This window comes from Sphaerodactylus townsendi, linkage group LG01 (genome assembly GCF_021028975.2).
Source record: "Sphaerodactylus townsendi isolate TG3544 linkage group LG01, MPM_Stown_v2.3, whole genome shotgun sequence".
NCBI classification, from domain to species: Eukaryota; Metazoa; Chordata; class Lepidosauria; order Squamata; family Sphaerodactylidae; genus Sphaerodactylus; species Sphaerodactylus townsendi.
Window position 1 is genome coordinate 153,275,924 of NC_059425.1, and position 20,788 is coordinate 153,296,711.

At 41.1% G+C, this 20,788-nt stretch overlaps 1 protein-coding gene across 5 annotated transcripts in view; it reads right to left on the reverse strand.

Annotated features, from left to right (window-relative positions):
* The window catches only part of ARHGEF10 (Rho guanine nucleotide exchange factor 10), a 119,594-nt gene that overhangs the window by 7,769 nt on the left and 91,037 nt on the right, over window positions 1-20,788 (reverse strand). For all 5 annotated transcript variants that reach the window (XM_048497661.1, XM_048497679.1, XM_048497669.1 and 2 more), the window contains one exon: window positions 10,443-10,617. In XM_048497661.1, the coding sequence (XP_048353618.1) occupies window positions 10,443-10,617 (175 nt within the window). The remainder of the gene's footprint in view (window positions 1-10,442; window positions 10,618-20,788) is intronic.

Sequence of the window (20,788 nt, forward strand, 5' to 3'; positions counted from 1 at the left end):
ACAGGAGCTGAGGTGACTTCGGTTCGGAATACAGTATCTATGGGGATGCAGACAGAGAGGGAGGTTTTTCTAAATCAACCACATATAAGTGAGGAACATAGCAATGTGCATGTGACAAGGGATAGTGTCTACAAAAGACTTGAGGGTAAAGCACATAAATCCCAGGTTAAGGACAGAGACAGGGTATACAGGTGTCTCTATGCTAATAGTAGAAGCATTCGACCTAAAATGGGGGAGCTAGAGTACAGAGTTTTGAAGGAGGACTTTGATATAGTGGGCATTACAGAGACATGGTGGAATGAGGAGAACCAGTGGGATGCTGTTATACCAGGCTACAGGCTCTATAGGAAGGATAGGACAGGGCGCATTGGGGGTGGAGTTGCCCTTTACATCAAAGAGAGCATAGTATCACATAAAATAGACAATGCAAGGGGAGCTGGTTCCCCTACAGAATCACTGTGGATATCAATACCAGGTGTGAAGGACAGTTTAATATTAGGAATATATTATCGTCCCCCCTGACCAAAGTGCACAAGAGGATTCTGAGATGGAAAAAGAAATTAGAGAGGCCAACAAAAACAAAAATGTAGTGGTAATGGGTGATTTTAACTATCCCCATATAAACTGGAAAAATGCATGTTCAGGTCATAGTAAGGAGAGAGCATTCCTGGATATGCTAAATGACTGTGGTTTAGAGCAGATGGTTGTGGAACCAACCAGGGGAGAGGTGATCCTAGATCTAATTCTATGTGGGACCCAGGACCTGGTGCAGGAAGTCAGTGTTGTTGAGCCGATAGGGAACAGCGACCACAATGCTGTCAGATTCAGTATCTCAGAATGCGAACAAGTGGCAACTACTAATGTAGTTACATTAAGCCTTCAGAAAGGGAAATTTCTCAAAGATGAGGAGGATAGTGCGCAGGAAGCTGAAAGGGAAAATCAAGAGAGTCAAAACTGTCCAGGATGCTTGGAGGTTATTTAAAAACACAGTAATAAAAGCTCAGCTGGAATGTGTTCCACAGGTTAGAAAAGGCAGCACCCAGTCCAAAAGAAAGCCACCATGGTTAACAAGAGAGGTTGAGGAAATTATCAGAAAAAAGAAAATGTCTTTTAGAAAATGGAAGTCCAGTTTGGCTGATGAAGAATATGAGATGGAACACAAATGGTGGCAAAAGAGAAGCAAGTTAGCTGTAAGGGGAGGCAAAAGGATTATGAGGAACGCATGGCTGCGAACATCAAGACCAGCAACAAACAGTTCTTCAAGTACATCAAAAGCAGGAAGCCAGCAAGGGAAGCGGTAGGCCCATTAGATGACAAAGGAATAAAGGGTGTGCTAAAAGATGGCAGGGAGATTGCAGAGAAGCTGAATGAATTCTTTGCATCTGTCTTCACCCAAGAGGAGGTGAGGAACATTCCTGCACCTGAACCAAGCTTCTTAGGAGGCGAATCCGAGGAACTAGCGAAGATAGTGGTAGACAAGGAAGAAGTTCTGGCAGCCATTGAAAAACTAAATGTTACCAAATCCCCTGGCCCAGATTGCATTCACCCAAGAGTTCTTAAAGAGCTCAAGCATGAAATTGCTGATCTTCTCACTTTAATATGCAACTTATCCCTGAAATCAGGCTCTATCCCTGAAGACTGGAAGATGGCCAATGTCACACCAATCTTTAAGAAAGGATCTAGGGGGGACCCGGGAAATTACAGGCCAGTCAGTTTGACATCTGTTCCTGGTAAATTAGTAGAATCTATCATTAAAGATAAAATTATAAAACATGTAGAAAAGCAAGACCTGCTGAGAAAGAGTCAGCATGGCTTTTGCAGAGGCAAATCCTGTCTTACAAACTTACTAGAGTTCTTTGAGAGTGTAAACAGGCATGTGGACAGGGGTGAGCCGGTGGACATTGTCTACTTGGATTTCCAAAAGGCTTTTGACAAAGTTCCTCACCAGAGACTGTTGAGAAAACTCAGCAATGAAGGAATAAGAGGGGAAGTCCTCCTATGGATTAAAAACTGGTTGAGAAAGAGGAAACAAAGAGTGGGTGTAAATGGGAAGTTCTCACAATGGAGAGATGTAGGGAGTGGTGTCCCCCAAGGATCCGTTTTGGGACCAGTGCTCTTTAACCTATTCATAAATGACCTGGAAGTAGGGGTGGGTAGCGTGGTGGCCAAGTTTGCAGATGATACCAAATTATGTAGGGTGGTGAGAACCACAAAGGATTAAGAGCTCCAAAGCGGACCTTGATAAATTAGGTGAGTGGGCTCAGAAATGGCAAATGCAGTTCAATGTAGCAAAATGTAAAGTGATGCACATAGGGGCAAAAATCCAAACTTCACATAATATCGCTACAGGGGTCAGTGCTATCAGTCACAGACCAGGAAAGGGATTTAGGCGTCTTAGTTGATAGTTCCATGGGAATGTCAACTCAATGCATGGCAGCTGTGAAAAAGGCAAACTCTATGCTGGGGATCATTAGAAAAGGAATTGAGAATAAAACTGCAAAGATTGTCATGCCCTCTTATATAAAAGCAGAGGTGCGAACCGCGACTTGCCAGGAGTACTGTGTCCAGTTCTGGCTTGCACGATCTCAAAAAGGATATTGAGGAGATAGAAAAAGTGCAGAGAAGGGCAACAAGGATGATTGAGGGACTGGAGCACCTCCCTATGAGGAGAGGCTGCAGCGTTTGGGACTCTTTAGTTTGGAGAGGAGGCGGCTGAGGGGGGGATATGATTGAAGTCTACAAAATTATGCATGGGGTAGAAAATGTTGACAGAGAGACATTTTCTCTTTCTCACAATACTAGAACCAGGGGGCATTCATTGAAAATGCTGGGGGGAAGAATTAGGACTAATAAAAGGAAACACTTCTTCCATAGCGTGTGATTGGTGTTTGGAATATGCTGCCACAGGAGGTGGTGATGGCCACTAACCTGGATAGCTTTAAAAAGGGCTTGGACAGATTTATGGAGGAGAAGTCAATCTATGGCTACCAATCTTGATCCTCCTTGATCTCAGATTGCAAATGCCTTAACAGACCAGGTGATCCGGGAGCAACAGCCATGAGAAGGCCATTGCTTTCACATCCTACATGTGAGCTCCCAAAGGCACCTGGTGGGCCACTGCGAGTAGCAGAGAGCTGGACTAGATGGACTTTGGTCTGATCCAGCTGGCTTGTTCTTATGTTCTTAATATAATATGGGAGCCTGCTGCACATGGAGAAAATTTAGAACCTGCGTACATGGGTAAGGAACAGGGTTACCAACTCTGGGCTAGAAAGTTCCTGGAGATTAGGGGGTGCAGCCTGGTTAGGGTGGGGAATAATGCCATAGATTCCACCTTCCAAAGCAGCCATTTTCTCCAAGGGAACTGGATAGTCTGGATAGAATTTATAACTCTGGGAGATTTCTTGACCTCACCTGGAGGTTCACAACTCTATTGGAGGGATTCTCCAGGGCTCAGACTCCAAATGCATAGGTTTTACCCATGAAAGAAGGAAGCACAACTCAGACAAGTTTCTGGCCTTTATGAGAAAGGGCATCAGTACAGAGAACCCAACATCAGTTTTTCAATGGGCAGAAATGCTGTCCTGAGCTAGAAACAGAAGTCATATTGCCAGTTGTTTCCACTGCCACTACCCACCCTTCTCAGTCACTGTTGTCAGTTTTAGTAGTGGGGAAACCCCAGCACTCCAGCTGTGAAAACTGGAGGCACTCAGGGCAGCTGTACATAGGGATGTGGATCAGCTTATTTTCACAGTATGCCTGGTAGCTTCCTTTTTTTTTTTTGGTTTATAACATTAAATGCTACAATATAATCCCTACTGGCAGCTGTGCTTTAAGCAACACAATTGAAGGGACAACTGATACTAGGGTAAAAGTTATGGTCAGCACGTGCAAAAGGAGTTGGCCAGCCTGCTGTTTTGCTCGACTGCAAAACAGCTGTCTGTGTATGTATCAGTTTTTTTCTCCCCAGAAACTCCAGTTTGTTTTGGAACTCAGAGTTGCCTGTTGCACTTCCTTGGGTAGTGGATGCTTAGAGAATTGATCATTAGTTGACATTTAATATCTTCCTTAGTTGTGGACATGAGCCCTTTCCGTACATGCAGAATAATACGCTTTCAATCCGCTTTCAATGTTCTTTGAAGCTGTGCAGAATAGCAAAATCCACTAGCAAACCGTTGTGAAACTGGATTGCAAACGCATTATTCTGCGTGTGCAGAAGGGGCCATGGATGAGATGGCTGAAGCAAATAAGTCGAAGTACGGTCTGTCTGTCTTTCTTTTGCAATAATGATACTACAGCAACATCACAGTAAGGATTTAATTTCTCTCTGTCAAATAAATGAAACCAAAATATGCAGATATATGTATGTGCATGCACAAAAATACCTTAGTTGTGCAAACATATTTTTGATCATTTATTTTATGTCAACAACATTTGGATTTAGAAGAAGAAGAGTTTGGATTTATATCCCCCCTTTCTCTACTGCAGGAGTCTCAAAGGGGTTTACAATCTCCTTGCCCTTCTCCCCTCACAACAAATACCCTGTGAGGTACGTGGGGCTGAGAGAGCTCCGAGAAGCTGTGACTAGCCCAAGGTCACCCAGCTGGCGTGTGTGGGAGTGTACAGGCTAATCTGAATTCCCCAAATAAGCCTCCACAGCTCAGGTGGCAGGGCTGGGAATCAAACCCGGTTCCTCCAGATTAGATACACGAGCTCTTAACCTCCTACGCAACTGCTGCTCCTCTGAGGCGCTGCCAGTCCCTCCCAGCCTTACGACTGGGTGCCGCTAAGATTGGGTTGAACATAACTGTATACTTAGGCCTGGTTCAGTTTTTACCTTTGATAGAACATCTGCAATGTTTTCATGACAATAACATATAGAAAAGGGCAGAGGGCTCAAGGCTCATGACATGCCGTGACTACAGCAAACTGGCGATTTGTATCAGCAAAACAATATTGTTTCCACATGTGAAAATTACAAGTGATTATCTCGCAATCTAACATCTTGAAAGCAGAAAGCAAGTTTGGGAATCAATGGTTGGAAGTGAGGTCAAATGGAAATGTCCTGCTCTTAAAATGATAGAACTGTTGGGAAATGAGGAAACACCTGTATTGACATATGAACTTCTAAAACCTCCCCCACATCATTAATGTAAGGTGGCAAATGTACACAATTGTTTCTATGCACCTTCCTAGATGTGTATATACTGTATAGTGCTCAGCCTTGTACATTTTATTTCCACTGCTGAATCACTACTGCTCAGTTCAATATATGATCATTTACATTTTATATGGTTTTTATGGATAACATAACTTGGATCCACACTTTTGAGGTTGTGTAAGATCCAGAATCATAAAATTAACTTCTTCATGTTAGCTAGTCTACATTAGCATGCCTAATGTAAGTAATCTTTGACCAAAGACTTTGACCTTGTGAGGCCCTGCCACAGTGTCATCTCTGGAAGTGCCCTTCGGGGGTAGGGCGGTTTATCAAATCAAATCAATCAATCAATCAATAATATTAGTTCCATTTGAGGTGCTGCCAGTCCCTCCCAGCCTTAAGACTGGGGGCCGCTAAGATGGGTTGTTATGCTGCATATCGATCTTAATGTTTTTAGAGGTATTTTAAGTAATTTATTGACTGTTATATTGTTTGGGTTGTGAACCGCCTCGAGCCCTTCGGGGATGAGGTGGTCTATGAAGGCCAATGAGATGAATAAACAAATAAATAAGTAAGTAAGTAAGTGAGTAAGTAAGTAAGTAAGTAAGTAAGTAAATAAATAAATAAATACAACAATGTGAAGCTACACTGGGCACAGCTATGCACATACAAGGCCACAATTATAATTTTCAGGCTTTGAGACACATTAGGTCTTTCAGATATTGAAATGTGGCCAATACTTAGCATACTGCTTAAGAAAAGAAAGAGAGAAAAGAAGAATCTCTGCAATCAAAAAAGGCCATAAAATTGTATAATCAGAGAAAGAAGTATGCCAACAGATATGCCAACAGATACAAGAATTTTTGTCTGACCTATATAAAAAGATGGTAGAGACTATCAAGAAGTGAATGAATCTCTGGTGGAGGTACCAACCAAAAATTTTACATCTGAATACAGAAAAATATTGAATCAATGAATAACAATGCAAAAAATAAATCCATCTATTAGAAAAAGATAAAGCACCAGGACCAGATGGACTGACTACATCTTATTTTAAGAGGTTTGAGGAAATATTAGTTGTACCTCTTCAGAAGCTTATGAAAGAGATTCAATAAAATTTTACCACAAACATTGCAAGAAGCAAATATAACTTTGATTTACAAAAAAGACAGGTTTCTTCATTTAGGTATCTTATTCTGTGTATCTTATTCATTCCACCTTGTCTTGGAGATGTCCTAAACAATTGGACAATTTAGTTTGGAGAGGAGACGTCTGAGGGGGGATATGATTGAAGTCTATAAAATTATGCATGGGGTAGAAAATGTTGACAGAGAGAACTTTTTCTCTCTTTCTCACAATACTAGAACCAGGGGGCATTCATTGAAAATGCTGGGGGGAAGAATTAGGACTAATAAAAGGAAACACTTCTTCACGCAACGTGTGATTGGTGTTTGGAATATGCTGCCACAGGAGGTGGTGATGGCCACTAACCTGGATAGCTTTAAAAAGGGCTTGGACAGATTTATGGAGGAGAAGTCAATCTATGGCTACCAATCTTGATCCTCCTTGATCTCAGATTGCTAATGCCTTAACAGACCAGGTGCTCGGGAGCAACAGCCGCAGAAGGCCATTGCTTTCACATCCTGCAGGTGAGCTCCCAAAGGCACCTGGTGGGCCACTGCGAGTAGCAGAGTGCTGGACTAGATGGACTCTGGTCTGATCCAGCAGGCTAGTTCTTATGTTCTTATGTTCTTATGGACACTCAGAAGTCTATGGCTACTATGAAGGCAAGTATGAATTATGTGGTTTTTCTCTTAAAATGGGGCAAATTATATTCCAAGCAGCTACTAAGGCCATCATGGTGGCTAACAACTAAAATGATGCATGATAAAATTACATTTTTAAACCATTAAAATCACCCTCCAAATATATAGACAAACAATTAAAAACAGTTACTATATATATAAAACATAAAAACAGCAATTAAAACGTTGGGTAGGAAGGAAGAATCATTGAGGGAATGCCAAGTGAAACAAAACCCGTCTTCACACACTGGCAGAAGATGGCAACAACCGGGGGTCAGATGAATCTCACTGAGGAGAGAGTCCCAGAGCTTTGGTGTCATGACCAAGTTGCCACCTGCCTAATCTCAGAATTATGATCTTCATACTATAAACATGCAGCTGATGCTGAGGGAACAATATTTTTTTCTAATGTTACCCACTGAATTTGTCACCAAGATTAAATTTCAACTTCCACTCTGCTAAATCTTACTCACTGGCTACAGTTTTCACACCATACTCTCTAATCTAGGATTTACCTCCGAGGTGGCAAATTAAAGGTTTTCCCCACAGCGAATCCTATAGTCAACTGAACAATATTGGTATTCTGAGTTCCAAAAGATATCTAAAGATTGCTAAATAATATTTCTGCATCGCCAGATCTGGCTCAAATCCACCAATCCCCTTTCTGATGTTACTTGCAATATTAAAAATTGTGAATCAAAAACTCAGCAGTACCAAACTATCTTTACTGGGCTTTCAAAGCCACGAGGCTTTAACTTTCAGAAAACTGTTCAAATACGTTCTCTTTTTTAAATATTCCATTATGAAAGCCACTTGAGATTTAAAAGAAGTGAATGCCTGTTCCAAAACGGAAGCTTGTTGTACCTATTCTTTTCCCTAGTGAGGAAATGCTGTGTTTCCTGGAAACTGACGGGAGGCAGGAAAATGTATTTGTTACATTACAAGATAATGAAAGGAAACTTTGTTACATAGGTAAACTAATGTCAGTTGTAAAATGAACAAATGAAGCATTCCTTCAGAGTCAGCAGGATCCTTGTGTAGACATAATGCTTTATGAAATAAAAACATTCTAGAAAAATAATGTTTAACTGCAGGACTTATACAGAAAATACCCTATTGACGAGTTTATTAGTTTAGATTACTATATAAGACTCTTACAAGTAAACTTGGACTGGTTATAAACATGGATGGGAACTCTGAAATTTACTGGAAACCATGTCTATAGTTATGTATGGCTGTATACAGAAGTGTAAACTCTTACTATTTTTGTTACCTACAAAATTTATACCTTGCCATTCTGCCCAGTTTGGGCTACTAAGGCAGCTGACAATAAAAACAAACCATTATAGAAACATGTAATAAAACCAATTAAAACTAAAATATCCATTAAAATATAGGGCACAAAGGTAACTGGGATTGCTAAGGTATAGAAGGGTGATCAAATAATAAGAGAATTCAAATCGTGTCAATACTGAACACCAAAATCTAAACACAGACTCTTTGAGGCACAGACATTAAAAAAATCATTACCAAACTGTGTCAGAAGTTATATTTGCTGGCTCAATTTCAAGCAACTCTGGACTGTTTTCACATGACGCTTTTCCCTATGTTGGAACACACTATGCTCCTGCTTTATTGAGGTGCTGCGATATGATACTGTACTTCTGAAAATGGTTCCTGGGGTTTCTTTTTTAAGCCAGACAAAGGAAAACCTTGGCAAGTTGGAGCTTCTGTGCCAGCAGGAAAAGAAGGGTCGTTTTCACTAGCAGGAAGCAGCATGGGGACAGTGGCATGTGAATACTGTCTCCGCCCCTTTCGATCCCTCTTGCTTCTGCCCCCACTGCACAGGGGTGCAGTTTTGCACCTCACATAGAACTAGGTGGATAAGGCTTAAGTGCAAAGAAATAAAGTCTGCATTTTGTTGTCATACTGCAAATTTTCATTAGATTGTGTATAGAGCAGGTAAGGATAAGACCTTTATTGCTGTTTGTAGCTGTATAAATTTTGCTTGATCCCTGGCCCTTTTGCGCTGATCAGAAAAGCGGGGGGTGAGTTTCCTGGTGCAGTTTAGGCAATCTTGACAGGGGGCTGGTTGCCTTTTTCAGGGTGAACGCACACACCTTTTCCCCACATTGCACAATTCTTTTTGTGTACCCCCAAAAACTCTGGCTTGTTACTCTTGGGGTATGCATACTCTAGGTTGGGAACCAATAAGCTACTACACAGACAGTAGAACAGAGAAAATCTTTGATGTGGAGTAGCAACCAGAGTTTCCGGCAGGAAATGAAATGTTTTGAGCTAAAAACTATGTGGAACTCCATGTAGGAAACATTTTATTTCCTGCCGAAAACATTTTATTTGGTTTGTGTGAAAAGGGCCTAATACGAACTTTCGGAATGCGATTCAGCAGAACCTTTTTAATTCAGAAGAGGAACATTTTGTTCCAGTTATTAATGAATAAACATATTAATTGCAGGAAAATTAGTTCTGATCTAAGAGGTCTGAGTAGAAAGACTACCACAACAAGTCTCCAGGAAACTGGGTAATCTGGGATTGCTGTGATTTGATTCAAAATACTTCAAGACTGATATATCTTGATAATAGATTCATCCCCTGCATCTAAACAGTTTCTTCAAAGCCTTGAAAGTATTTCAATCCTTGAAGTCCTTCCTTGTAGACTGACATCTAAAATGTTTAGTACAGGAAAAAAAGTTCCTGCAGGTTCCTCAACAAACAAATGCTCATTCTAGTGCTTGGATACATCCCCTTTTTTTTCACACTATGCACTGCAAATAAAGCAGAACAAAGTTTCAACTTTGTTCTGATGTGAAAATGAGAACTTGAATGGCATTATGAAAGAAAGACAGGGACCAGAGTTATACCTGTTTGAAGGGGCAAGATAGCTTTAAAACTGTGTTTCATCCAAAGAACTCAAATTACCAGTCAGTGAGAAATCCTCTTTTGCTCTTCGAGGAGTACTAAAACGACACATTCCATTCTTACTGTAGTCAAATAATATCAGTCTTGTATTGCACAGTCTTGGTGCAGTGCATGTTTGTAATGAAAAACTGCCTTCATCGAAATGCCAACATCGATTTTGTCCGCGTGTGTGCATTTACACTGCATTTATACTGCAAGACATCACTCTGGAATTTTCAGGGTTTTTTTAAATCTCTCCTCCCACAATCACTTTTGATTATATGAACACAATTCTCCTAACTCCCACTAGAATAAGAAAAAGCAAATACTGGGATTTACTAGGATTCTTGTCCCTTCAGCCCCATTGTTTATAAATTTCTTTGCAGTTCTTAAAAGAATGATTGTGAAAGCTCCTAATGAAAACCTATCCCGGCAACAGTATACCCGAAACTTCCATTTTGTCTGAAATGATGACTGAAATACCTATACCCATGACTGTGACCAGAAAGAACAATGCTAAAGAAAGCATAGATGGCATTAAATAAGCATATCTGTACCTGGTACCATATTGTGAACAAGTGTAGCAACATTCACGTCCTGGAGGTGCTTAAGGGTTTCTGTGTGGAAAAGGCGAAGTGTAGATCCTGATGTGAAGGCAATCCAAATTCCAACTCCTGCCACAGCCATTTGGGAAACCACCATCCCTTCCTCTTGGTGGGCTTCAAAGTGGCACTGAGCAGATAGAAGACAATGGTCAAGGCACAGAATGACCCAACTCACTACTCTGTATACCATTTTGCTCTCAGGTAGGAAAGAACATGTAGTAGTAATACTGTTGAGTAATAATGTGCAATGAACACTCTCCTCTGCTATGTTCTTTTCTACGGCAAACAAGGCAAAAGCACCCGTGATGCAAAACTCAGATTATTATTAGGAAACTGCAACTTCGTCATGAGTAGCTTATTGTTAAACACCCACTAGAAATCACTTAGACAACCAAGAACTCAGATCTTGTTTTCTAGAGACTAATTTTTAAGCCTGAGAGAACACCTCCAGATAGTGGGGTAGATTCAGACTAAACTGGCAGTTTCTTCCAATTCCCAATGCAAACCCGTTCATGTGATTCCCCGGAGGTCCCCTGCTCCTCACAGCAGCATTGTGTGGAGATCAGTGAGTTGCAATGGGACAACAAGAGACAGGAAAGTTTCATTTTGCCACTGGAGAGCTTAGTTTGAATCCAACCCAGTATGGATTGGATCCAACCCAGTATAGATAGTTTGGATCCAACCCAGTTGAGGATAAGAGTGTTAGCTAGAGAGATCCAGGCCCAGATCCTAACTCAGCCATGAAGCACCCTAATGGCCATATTTCAGCCCCATAGGAGAGAACCACACATACCACTCTGAGCCCCACAGGAGACAGCTGAGGTAAAAAGGTTAACAAATAAAATGGACGGCAAAATGAATGGGGATAATATCAATTTTTTAAACATTATATGGTCCTTAAAAACAACAGGATTTCCTTTGCATTACAAAACAAAGAGGCCCCTAGTCAGTGCCTCAGTATTTATTGCATGGAAACCTGGATACCTAGATATACGTCTGCCATTCCTAAGTGACTTTGCTGGGCACAAAAAATAATGACAAGGTGTGATTTGGCCTAAAGCCTACTTCCCAGAGATGAACATTTTAACAAACTGTGGAAACAGTCCTTCACTGCATGACGTGTTCCCCTGGTACAAGCAGCTTCCATTCATGCATTAATAGTGTTTTACAGTGAGACAGAAAGCACCTAGCACTGAGGGAAAGTGTTGCACAACCAAAGGAGAGGCTTTGCAACAGTCAAACACGTGGTACAAACAGCTTAGGTTAGGATTCAAGCCACTGATTCAAAAACCCATTCCATTTATTTTATATCTGAAAATAAAAATCTTCTGAATTGATTCCAGTAAGAACGTGGGCAAAAAGCTTCAATTGAGGATGAAAATGATCCTACAGATAAACAGTTCTGAATGCTGTCTTTAACAAATGTGGGAACAGATGGCACTATCCAAAGTAAAGAACACAGCAGTGAAGGAAAAAAATCACATGGCCAAGAAAGGTGACATTAGTCTTGTCAAATCAGGAAAAGGTACGTGAACTAAAATCCACTTTAAAAAATCTGAAGTATTAAAATGTCGTATGCTTTTACTAGCCTTAATTTAAAGATGCATTCAAAATGGAGTTTACACAAGAAAAATTAAATAATGTCATTATTAGGGATAAATTAAATCTATCAAAGTGGGTTATTTGGGGATCACTGGTTGCTGTGTTACAATATCATCATGTGATACCACGCAGAAGTATTCCTTTCTTTATTATTAATATTGGTTAACTAGTATTATAAATATTAGTAATTTAAAAGATGTCTTGGGTGCTGTGTGGTTTCCGGGCTGTATGGCCGTGTTCTAGCAGCATTCTCTCCTGACGTTTCGCCTGCATCTGTGGCTGGCATCTTCAGAGGATCATGCCAGCCACAGATGCAGGCAAAACATCAGGAGAGAATGCTGCTAGAACACAGCCATACAGTCCGGAAACCACACAGCACCCAAGTGATTCCGGCCGTGAAAGCCTTCGACAATACATTAAAAGATGTCCTTTGGACATGGGGGAAGAGGCTTTTGGATGCTTCTTGAAAAAGTAGTGAGAATCCAATGAGAAATATTGGGATGCCAGGAAAGTTCAGTACCACAGAACAGCTGTGTCAACTTGTTTGCATAGCTATTACATCTGAGAAATACACAGTATTTCTTTTGCTTGTAGATTAATCAGTGCAGGCAATGTAGGCTCATCTTCTCTCACGGCTTGTGTCAGCAACTGAAGAGCTCAGGTTCTTATAATGTTATTTCTCAGTGTGCCTCTATATTAAAGAAACAAAAGATTTTCCCCACCACGCACAAAAAGCAGAACACCTCTGGAATAAGCCAAGTAAGATGCTGATAAGTGATGCCACTAGGCTTGAGCAAAACAAAAAAAAATGGTAGAATTCGACTTGGGTTTTTCAGGGTTCCTGGTAATTTCCTGATAAAATATCTGATTCAAGAAACCCCAAAATATTCAGGTTTCCCACTGCTCAAATTAGAGTCCATTTAAACCGATAGGGATTTTTTGGGGGTATTTTTGTGGTTTTCTGCCTGTAGGGGGTACATTTTAAGGTAGGGCCACCAGACCTTTTGGGTGGCTTGAGAAGACTCTCCTGATGAGACCACTCAAGTTTGGTTTAGGGCATCCATTAATTTTATGGGCATCCAAAGTGGGTGCCCCCATCTCCCATGGTTTCCAATGGGAGATGAGGGCAACCCCTTTGATGACCCATAGCACTGGATCACCTGAACCAAAATTCACTAAACCTGGGTGATGTTTTCAGGAGGGTCTCCCAAAGCCACCCTGAAAGTTTGGCACCTCTATTGGGAAAAATTTACAAATTCCCCAGATTCTACTATTAAACTGACCTGGCTCTATTGTAGCCACTGGGGAATTTCTGGGTGTGTATGCAGGGAGCACAGTTTTCAAGATAGAGGCACCAAACTTTCAGGGTGGTGTCAGGTGACCCTCCTGGTAAGTGCATCCAAGTTTGACATTTGGTTCGGGGAGGGATAGTGCTATGGGTCCTCAAAGGGGTAGTCCCTATCCCCCACTGCCCCGTGACTCAAACTTCACCAAAATTCAGGGATCTCAGAAGAATTTCCCAAAGACACCCTGCAAGTTTGGTGCCTCTGCTTTAAAAATTCACCCCCTACAGACACCCCCAGAAATCCCCATTAGCTACAATGAAGCTAAGTCAAGATCCAAGAATCTGGCAGTCTTCAGCGACTATCTATGGTGGGGGAAAATTTTACTTTTTCCCCTCCAGAGAATTATATGGGGCTTTTTGTTCTGCTTCATGAGCTGTAGATGTTATTGGAGGCTCTGGTGGGAGTCTTGCTCTTGGTACGGGCATCAAATTTGCCACAGGTCTGCTGGGGACTCTCCTCACAGGAATCAACTAACTTCGCTGAAGTTTGGGTGGGTTGGGGCCCAATTCTGTGGGCACCACGTTTTCCTTCACATGTGTGATTGCCTTGCCCCACCACCAAATAAATCATTGATTGATTGATTGATTGATTGATTGATTGATTGATTGATTGATTGATTGATTGATTGATTGATTGATTGATTGATTGATTGATTGATTGATTGATTGATTGATTGTGGGTTTGGATGCAAAAAAGACAACAACAGTGAGCAGAGTTCTACTGGAGGAAGCTTCCCATCTTCAACAGACCTCTGCTTTACCCAGAAAGCTGTTTTTAAGGTTTAGGAAACACAGAAATCCTGCAGAACACAACATAGTAGAAATCAGAACTCCTGTTTCACAAGCTTACAAAGCTTTGGATTAGAGCTGACAACTCCATGCTGAGGGAACTGAGCGGGAATATGATGTCATACAGTCCACCCTCTGAAGTTGCCATTGCCCCCAGGGGAAATGTTCCCTGTAGTTTGGAGTGCCGTTGTAATCCAGAGAGATGTTCATACCTCACTTGAAGGTGGGCAGTCTCACCTTGGATCAAACATTGTATTTATTACAGCTTGATCTCACCCTTTCTCCGACCAACTTACAGATCAATGTAAAATGTTCTTCCCCTTCTTTAACAAGCTTATAAAGAAAGAAATTAATAAAGAAACAAGCTTATAAAGAAAGAAAGTAATAATGACATATAGCGATTGGCTCAAGTTCAATGGGTTGGATCCAGACTAAAATTTCCAGTGGCAGAATGGAACTTTCCTAGTCCCCTGTCCCCGTCCCCCCCCCCCACTGCAGCTCACTGATCTCCACAAAATGCTGTTCCTGGAGCACAGGAGACCCTGAAAAATAATATGAGGAGGTTCTGTAGCAAGAATGGGAAACTATTAGAAACTGCCATTTAAGTCTGGATCCAACTGAATGGTTTCATGGGTAAATTTGCATGTATACATATTTGTTTAATGTGCTTCTATGCTGCTTTTCCATATCACAGGCCCTCAGATTAAAATACAGATTTAAAAACAATGAATACAACCAACAAGCCAATCCACAACAAAATCCAGGGAGATACCGAGCTCAACCCAACCTTGTTCTAATGGTTCTTCCTTCTATTAATGTACTGAATTATACCTTTTTCTCTCTATTTTAATAATTCCTGTTTGAAATCATAACTGGTTGAGCTCGAAACAGCTCTGTGGAATTCAGTGGAGCTGTTTTTGATTCACATCCAAATTGAACAGGCAGTTAATGTCAGTTTTCAAAAATGTTTCTGCTCAGTGGGATTCCACACAAATTATAACCAATGTTACTTTTTAAAATCTCTCAAGAAATAAACAAGGGAACTTCTCCAGAGAAATAAAAGGTACATCGCAATCTAAAAAGCTCACACAGGCTGCTTGTTAAAATAATCAATATTGATGAATACAGAAAATAAATCACACTGTTATTTCAAAACACCACCTGGTTAGACATTTTTTTTAAAGCCACCTCCCAGAACCATGGAGAGATATTGGATAGGACTTTGATTTCTGAGAAACTGGTTGTAGCTATAGCTAGGCTTATTTTTAAGTAGCTAGACTTATTTGTGTAGATTCTGTGCCTTCCTGGATCAAAAAGACTCTGTCATGTCAATCTATGCTTCTATAAAATCCAGGTTAGACCAATATACTATATACCATGGAAGAGAACTAGAAAGCTCAGCTGGTGCAAGATATTGCTGCCCATCTTTTAACAGACGGCGAAAAGTTTATTCAATGAGTGATGTGCAAAATGCACTCACTACTGGAATGTTTTTGGTCCCCATTCAAGGTTCTGGTTTTGAGCTAGATATTCTTTGACAACTGTGTTACCCAAAATCCTGGGGTCTGCCCCTTTTAGAGAGGGGAAATAGGAAAGGCAGACAGTGCTTTAATGAGAGGTCAGGTAAGCGCGAGATCTTTGTTGCCAACTTTTACAGAGATGGGTCTCTGCAAGAAATCCACAGGAGAATGAAGTAAAAGTTTAACAATTTGATTGAGAAACTAAAAATAATGAAGTACACAAATCACAGCGGCAAAGAATTCACACAGTCTTAGGATGTACTTAGAGTTGAGTGGATAGGTTTGGAAAAGTAAGGAGTTTGGGGGGAATAAATAGTCTGTTCAAGCAGAGCCCAGCAACCTATGCTGAGCTCTGGTAGAAGAAGAAAGATAATGCACTGGGGACAGTATCAACTAGACAGAAAGATGTCCAGAAGAAGATTGAACACTGCGTGCTGGCGAGGAGGCTAGTTATAGGGAGAAATGGGCCCTCGGGTTATATTAAGTGACCCTGATCTCCCAGGACTTTCATCTTCTGGAGGGAGGACAAAAGAGGGATACTTAAGTGTCAGACACTTAAGTTAAGAACTGAATAGTTAAAATTAATGGCTGGACACTTGGCTTAATGGTCTAAGCCTGGGAGTACCCAGAGATAGAGGGAAGCTGACCCAATCACAGTTTCTAGACAATGCCGAATGTAAATGAAGGTGGTCTTGGGAGAGGTTAGTTAGAGATTAGAAACATAAGATTAATATTTCTGGAAGGAACTCCTTGATGATCTTGGCATAGTCATTGTTTCACTGAGGTGTGTAGACCAGGACTGGAGATGGGAACTAGCTTTCCCAAGCTGGTGTATTATTTTCTTCTAATCCCTTTAGGAGAAGGGTGAGACAGGTTATTTTGCAATGCTGATGTTGGCAAGGGCTAGTTTAGACAGGTTTTCTTGTCCTTATGCAGCCAACGCAGATAATTCCCTCTATCCAGGCTACCCTTGAGATTCCTCCAGAAGTTGCAGCTGGTTCAGAATGCAGCTGCAAAAGTCATCATGAGGTACTCATGGAGACCACCCCACTGCCTCTGAAGCCTGCAGGCTTTAGAAGTGGTGCGGAAGAACTGTGTAGAGGGATCAGTGACCTGATCCCTGCACGCACTCTGTTGACTGGGCCATGAGAATAGCTGAAAGTCAAAAAAAGGTGAAATGTCTTTCATCTTTTTTTGGCTTCAGTGAGTCCACCCTATCCAGATAGCCAATTTTTTTTAATTCAGGCTTTTTTTGCAGGGGAGGGAGGGGGTATCTGGCTTGGTTGATGTACAGCCCTGCTTCTACTGATGAGGCTGCACAAATTCCTTGGAAGTTCTCTTCAACTGTGTAAGCAAGAAAGGAGACTAATAGATGTTTTAAATAAATAAACAAACAAAACTTATTGAACAAGCAGAAGAACATATTTTGATTTAGTCTGACTTTTCCTTTAAAGTGGAGCAGGACACACACACACCCCGCCTCCATTTCATTGTTTCTTACAATTTTAATAACTGCCAGTTATCTCTCTTCAGCAAATGAACAAGAGTCTGTATATCAGGAAAGCTGCAAGAAATTTGAAGTGTTTCTTTTAATCAGCCTGTATTTACCAGCTGATTTATTATACTTCCAATGTTTGCTTCAGTGCCCTGCTGAAATTCAGAGACATAATGAAAGGGCATACATAGGTCTATGCTGCAAATTACTTTAGCCTAGAGTGATATTTGGTTGCCACTGCTTATAGTGTACTGTTGGATTTGTTGAACTGTTTCCGACCCAAGTTTTTCTTCCCACTGTTGCCCCTTTGACACAACATTCCTGGGTGACTGAACACACTTAATGAACAGAGAGGGGAAAGCCGTATTGTGACAGCAAGCTGCGTCCTTTGTGCATCTTCACTTGAAGGTGTATGAGGATTCTGCATGCACACAAGTAAGCATATTTTAGTTTGCTGTCCTTTGATCAAGAACTTCAGAGAGGTTCCTGCACGCTCACATTCCCTAGCAAACAGGTTCTTCGTACAAAATCAAGAGAGGACACAAAAATCAGACATGTAGCTTGCCACCACAGTGTCATTTCCTTTCCAATACACATTCAAACTCAATGGAATTATGTTTGAAAAGGGCTCCTGTCTACCTCTCTCAGGCTACACAGAATCAAATGAAATATTCTTAGTCTATCACCCTTTATATCCCACCTTTCACTTGTGGCTGAAAGTGGTTTACAATTCCAAATTTCAAATCATACAGTGTACAGTACTGGGAGAAACTCTGCGCTTCAGAAAAAGAATGGACATAAATTGCATTGATCAACGAACCAATATTTTTAAATGATCCTTTCACATATATTACACATACAATTACAGTCAAAGTATAAAGCACCACTGAAAGTAGTAACTAGGTGATATACTAAAACACAAAGCCACACTAAAATACAAAAGAAAAACAAACCATATGTGTATACAGGTAAATAATGCTTGGGGTGGGGAAAAATGGGCCTGGTCTTTTCCAACTTTCCCCTCATTTGCCATTACTGTGACATGTGAACTGTTTCTTTCTTTCAGCAGAGAGAAAACATATACCCACAGAGACTATGGTGCTTTCCCAAATAGCATAAGAGAATATAGCACTATGGTTGTTGCCAGTTTAGGGAGTTCTTTGTTTCTTCTGTCAAAGAAAAAGAGAACAGGTATTGATGTCACAGCCCTCCACTTGGACTTTCCACAAGGGCAATGTGAGAATCTGATGAAGTGTTATGGCAGCTGTCCCTGCAAATACTTTCTGTTGGCTCTCTCTAGAGCTCTGTCTTTGCCTTTTCCTCACACATCCCTTTCTGAGGCCTTTCCTTCTCTCTCAAGTGCTCTTGCTCTATGGCAACCAAAGAGTTCCGCCACATATTTCGAATCCCACAGAGGAATCTTTTAAAACTGTGGCGCCTGAGATGCCCCGCCATTGTTATGGCAGCCCATTGCATAGTTCCGTCATTCTCTTCCCCCCACTTACACACATAGTACAGACCCTTTTGTGATTCCTGGCCCAAGGAGGGGTGCCAAGGACTGAGCCAGGCTTTCTCAAGCATAGCAAGGCTCCAGATAAAGGGCCTCATTGTTCAGGAGAAGCAACTGACTTTTTACCACTTTGGCAAGAGAATGAACAGTAGTTAGGAATACTACCAAGGAACATGAGGTATTCTTGCTTATCTAGCACATTTGAGATGCCTTTGTTTGCTTTTTAAAATAGCACCGTAATGTGTTTTTTCCACAAAAATATGGACGAGTAGGATTATTCTAAGTCAAACATTGTAATAATTTTTCTCAGAATACCAGGATGAAAGTTCAATTTAATAAACTTGATGAATGTTGAGTTTTTATGGGAATTGGACACCTATGAGATTGAAGCTGCAACTTTTCTGATAAGGCAATTTTTTAAAGTGGGACTGTGCAGGCAAACCAAACTTGGTATTCTCAGACCAGTCACACTCTCAGCCGAATCTACCTCACAGGATTATTGTTGCAAAGGCTTGCAGGAGGGCAGAACAATAGTTGTAAGCCGTTTCGGGACCCCATCATGGAGAAAAGTGAAGTGTAAATATCTAAACAGAATTACAGTATTTACATAAAACACACATGCTAAAATACACTCAACAGGAAAGTAATGGTGAACAGTGGAATGAATTCCTAGAAGAAAGCTTGTACTGTGAAATCCTAATCATTATTAAAAAAACATACTTAACCCTCAATACTGTGCACCACAGCGGCTGCCTGGGAACTACAGAAAAGAGCACTTGCTAATCCGAGTATACCAACTGCACTGGCATCACCAGTATGAGCGTTCCAGACAAATTTCACACGATATTTTGTTAAACTCGTGCCTAGTTTTTCCTCAATATTAATTTTGTAATCTATTTTTAAATTCATAAATTTAAGAAAAAGGAAAAGAGCACTGGCATTCCTATGCTGGCATAGGAATTGTATTAAGACAGATTTGGGCAGGTCTGGACATTTCTCTTGCCCAAGGAAACCAGAGTTGGTGTGGCTATAACAGCATTTGGCTTCACTGTTCCCACTCCTGCCAGTACAGTGCTGTCTCAAGACACTTAGGAGCTGCCTTTGGAGCCTATTCGAATGACTGAAGCTGGCACAGCTTTAATTCGCAGGAATTTCTTTGGGGTGGGGGGGTTTCTCCATTGTTGAGGATAGTACTTTTCATAGCTGCAGCATCCTTTAAATATTTAAAAGTCAAGTGTTTGTTTAAAACAATACAAGCATTCTTAGTTACACGCAGACCTAAAAACAATGGAATCACAGATGGCACATGAATCTTCCAAAAGGTCTTTGGCCAGAAAATCATATTTAAAGGACCAGCCTACCTCAGGCTGACAATGGGATTCCAAGAAAGATTCCAAATGACGTACACACACTGTGGGCGGAAGGCAATAGAGATACAGAGGAACATGCCAGCCAGTTTGCTATTTTGTCTTGAAAACATTTAAAAGACCAAAAAGGAAATAAAAAGCTTAAGGGCTTTGTTTGTTTAGTGAGGACTACTAGCATCCTTAAGCAGAGGCATAGCTATGGCTGTGCTGTGAAGGGGCAGATAACAATTGACAGATACTGTTGTAAGCTGGTGGGCGGCGAAGGGGGAGAGATAAGTGTTGCCCAAGTTGGTGACACACGCAGCACCTGAAAGTCTCTCCTTCTCATGTCACTTGTTCTATAAAGCAAAACAAAACACTGGGGAAGCTTAGGAAAGCTATGGGCATACATTTGCCCTGATTCCCAAACTGTGGAATATCTTAAATATGCAATATCAACCCCTCCTTCACCACCATTACTGTTTCTATATTCACACTGGTGGATGCTAGTGGGGAAAACTGATTTCTTAAATGTAGATGGGAGGGAAGGATGTGTGTTATAGTCTGATCTCATCAGCTCTTAGAAACTAAGCAGGGTCAGTACTTGGAAGGGAGACCATTAAGGAAGTCTCTGCAGAGGAAGGTAATGGCAAACCCCTCTGATTCTCACTTGCCTTCAAAGCACTTAGAT